The sequence below is a fragment of the Elephantulus edwardii genome, unplaced genomic scaffold (assembly GCF_000299155.1).
Source record: "Elephantulus edwardii isolate Elephantulus edwardi_28Jun2011 unplaced genomic scaffold, EleEdw1.0 scaffold00642, whole genome shotgun sequence".
In the NCBI taxonomy this organism is placed as follows: domain Eukaryota; kingdom Metazoa; phylum Chordata; class Mammalia; order Macroscelidea; family Macroscelididae; genus Elephantulus; species Elephantulus edwardii.
Window position 1 is genome coordinate 51,531 of NW_006400392.1, and position 3,602 is coordinate 55,132.

At 41.8% G+C, this 3,602-nt stretch overlaps 1 protein-coding gene across 1 annotated transcript in view; it reads right to left on the bottom strand.

Moving 5' to 3' along the window:
- LOC102876207 (long-chain-fatty-acid--CoA ligase 6-like) overlaps nt 1-3,602 on the bottom strand; it is a 43,057-nt gene that overhangs the window by 8,050 nt on the left and 31,405 nt on the right. The window contains exons 7-9 of the mRNA XM_006903401.1: nt 2,188-2,283; nt 1,113-1,185; nt 727-815 (exon numbers count right to left, since the gene is read on the bottom strand). Coding sequence (XP_006903463.1) covers nt 727-815; nt 1,113-1,185; nt 2,188-2,283 — 258 coding nt within the window. The remainder of the gene's footprint in view (nt 1-726; nt 816-1,112; nt 1,186-2,187; nt 2,284-3,602) is intronic.

Below are 3,602 nucleotides of genomic sequence, written 5' to 3' on the forward strand. Positions count from 1 at the left end.
GGGGACAAAAACCATGGTTTATCTCAGCCCACAATGGAGAGAGGGCAGCCATGTGAGACTGTCACAGGATGTCTGGCATAATGTGCACTACTTCCAAGAAATCACCGTGGAAACGGCAGTGATGAAACTGGGACGCAGGGAAGAGCCACCTCCTTTACATCTCTCAAGTTGCGTCCTCCCCCCATCTTTCCAGGTGGCCTTTCTTCATTGGCCACTCAGTCCTCCTCAGGAAGCCCCTGGACTTGGCATGTATTGCCTTGAGGCACTGGGTGGAGTAACATCATAGATCTTATGGTAGCTCAGGTAAAGCTTGATCTTCGTTCTTCCCTAACAGTTGGCCAGCTTTCCCACTCACTTCTTGCTCCCTCCCTCCCAGGGAACAAACAAGTACATGCTGGCTCTGTCTACTCCATCTAACTTGTCTGCAAATGGGCCTGTCTCTCATGGGGCCAATTACATAGCCACAGTGACAGGCTCTCCCACAGTTAGGGGGAAATAGACTTCAAGAGCTTAAAATTTTCAAATCTTATATTAGATCAGCCCAGTCATCGTCTTGGGCTGGGATGCTTTAAAAAAGTGATTGTTGAAATCACTTAACTGAGTCCAATTAATGAGAAATTTAAAACAACTTTACCCATCAAATGAAATGAGATTAATTCCACATTCATTATTTTCTTCACTCACATGTAACACCCACAGATACAAATTGCTAAACACCTAAGTTACCTCTCCTTCTCCATTGTGGGTCCAGTAGTTCAGCTCCTCGACATCGACAAGCTTAACATGATTGCAAGGGAGAGGTACCCCGACATGTCCTAGAGCACAAGAGCAATATGGCATTGTCTGTTCAGATCACTAATGAAAAGTATCATCCTTTAAAACCCCTAAGTGGTCTGGTGGCTTATTGATAAGGAATTGATAAGGATAAGATTCTGGTTGATGGTACATAACAATAATACCAATGTCAGACATAACCACTGTTAATGTTTTTCTCCAAGTTCTTTGCCTTTTTCTAAATTCCCATGTAAATTTCTTTTCCAGGAGGTCATGTGAAACGTGCTGTTTTTACTCATTTGCCTTGTGAACATTCCCATCTCTCCAGCCCAGCCTACCTGAGGTCCAGTCTCCTGGTGTAGTGAAGGTACATCCAGCTGTACACTCAGTTTGGCCGTAACCTTCATAAAACTTCAAACAAAGCACAAAAACCACATCATGGGCACCTACTCTCAAGCTCCCTGCTGAACCCTTCAGCCAGTTAACCTCCTGTTTCACATCTGATCATTAGACGCTGGAGACAGGGAGAGGAGAAGCTCTGGTTGCACGTAACTTCAGGTAAAGCAGAACCCAGACAATATGTGTGGACACCTTTGCGTAGATGAAGTGTAACTTTTCCTACCTTTACGGGGGTAATGATGTATGGGATGAGGAAAAGTCTGTTGATACAATTGCCTGTACATTTCATTTGGATAATATATATTTTTAATCCATTATCTATTTTACTTTTATTTCTGCAAGACATTTCCCTCAAGGCCCTACCTGTTTGCATAAATACACAAGTTATATTCTTCCCTTGGAAGTAGTTAAGCCATGTTGGTGTGGACGAGGACACAAATTAATCCTCTCCCCTGAGGGTTTTGGGGCTTGTTTCTTTTAGCTCTGGTGGCATAAGTCCATAGGGTGTTACACGGCTAACCAAAAAGCCAAGCACTTCTGGCAGTTCAGATACACCAGCCATTCCTTAGGAGAAAGATGAGCACTCACCTCCCTAAATTAAGACTTATTTAGTCCTTAGATGGAGGCTCACTATGAGTTGGAAGTGATTTGACAGCAATGAGCTGGGAGATGTTTCTGTACATTGGAGAGTGTAGATGCAATGCAGGAGAAGTACTGACCCTCCAGCACACTGATGACTAGTATATCATTTACCTGAGTCCTTTGCCTCAGGCTGAAAACTTTCAGGGGCCCAGGTAAAGGGCATTCCGCCAAGTGTGGATACTTGGGGGCTTTCCAAAAGGTTGCAAAACCATCCTGACATTGGGATGTCTCCATCTTTGGAGGAGGGAGCTTTTATCCTACAAAAATCTTACCCTTAGAATTTCTCAGTGTAGTAGAGGGTGTAGTAGAGGTTTTTCTGCTCCATTCTAATTATCCCCATTATGCCCAGGGAAGGCCACACAGTGACAATACCTGACATCCTATAACTGCCCGGAGGAATTCCAGGACTGTGGGTGATGATGGTGCTGCTCCAAGGACCATCACCCTCACGTTTCCACCAAGACTAGCCTGTGGGAAGAGGGAACAACCTACTGAAGTTTTTGAGGCTTGAATTGGAGCCCAGCTCATCAGGGCATCCATGATGGTCAATGTACAACTGAACCCTACCTGAGCCCCAAGTTAGAGAGAAGGCCTCTAACTTGGAACTGCACATGAGGAAGTCTTTCCCCTATGAATGCATCAATGCAATGGTTTTGCAACACGACTCACAAAATGGTCATTTATATCTTTTAAAACTCATTTATATCTTTTGAGATAAGTACCATTAGTGTGGATGACATTCTATAATTTTGGTCTCCTTCAATACCCTTAAAATGCACAGCAATGTCTTCACTCTCCCATCATTCACAAGCATCCAAAACAATTACTTAGGACAATTTCTCCTAACTTCTATTTTAATGGCATCGCCTTTTATCATTTCTAAATCAATATCCTGATTTATTTACCATGCATTACAAAGAATACTTAAAACATTTTGTTTCTGTAAGTAGAGCCAAGAGAGTTTAAATATTAATGCTTATTGCTAAAAATGGAAGAAAAATGACTAACATTACTAATTATATGAAAATTTTAGTGGGACTAAGGGTGAGTAATTTGTGCTTGATTTGGTGTGGGAGAGGCTGAAGTGACAAGAAATAGGAAGGGAGAGGCCACCTGGCTAGAACATAATGCTGCTGAAAAGCTACCCTGGGCAGAGCTGCAGGGAGGGAAAGGGAATCCGCAGGTCCAGGAGCTCCTCAGCAGAGCATGGACATGACCGCTTAGGGCAAAGATGGCCCTAATGCCTGTGGAGGCCACAGAAATTCAAGAGTCCTTCCCATTGGTGGCATCTTGGCAAACACAGTTCATTTCTGAAGAATATAGCACAATTAAAATTTTAATGGTAGATTTAAAAATTTTTTTACTAAGTTATTGCACTCATTCTTCCCTTATCCATATGGTTAGGTTCTAAAGATCACGTCCTTATGTGAATATCAATGCCATGTGAAAATGGAAGATGAAACATAACTGCTAAATTATATTATTTAACGATCAAATTACATCATTACATACCTGCAAATCACTGACAATGATTGTTCAAGGAAGCTGACAAGGAACCTTATCTATCAGAGTCACTGCTACTTCAGCCTTAGAGTTAAAGGAGGAAGGGGCAGCTACAAGGACTGGGGACAGATTGCTCATTACTGCTAATTTTCTCCTAATGTAAAAAGTTAGATAAGATAGTTGATAAGTGAAGAGTAAGTGTACTTTACAAGATAATAGTTCACAAAAAATGGAATACTTGCAAAGTACATGAAAAAGAAAAGATTTTATATATATTAATATAT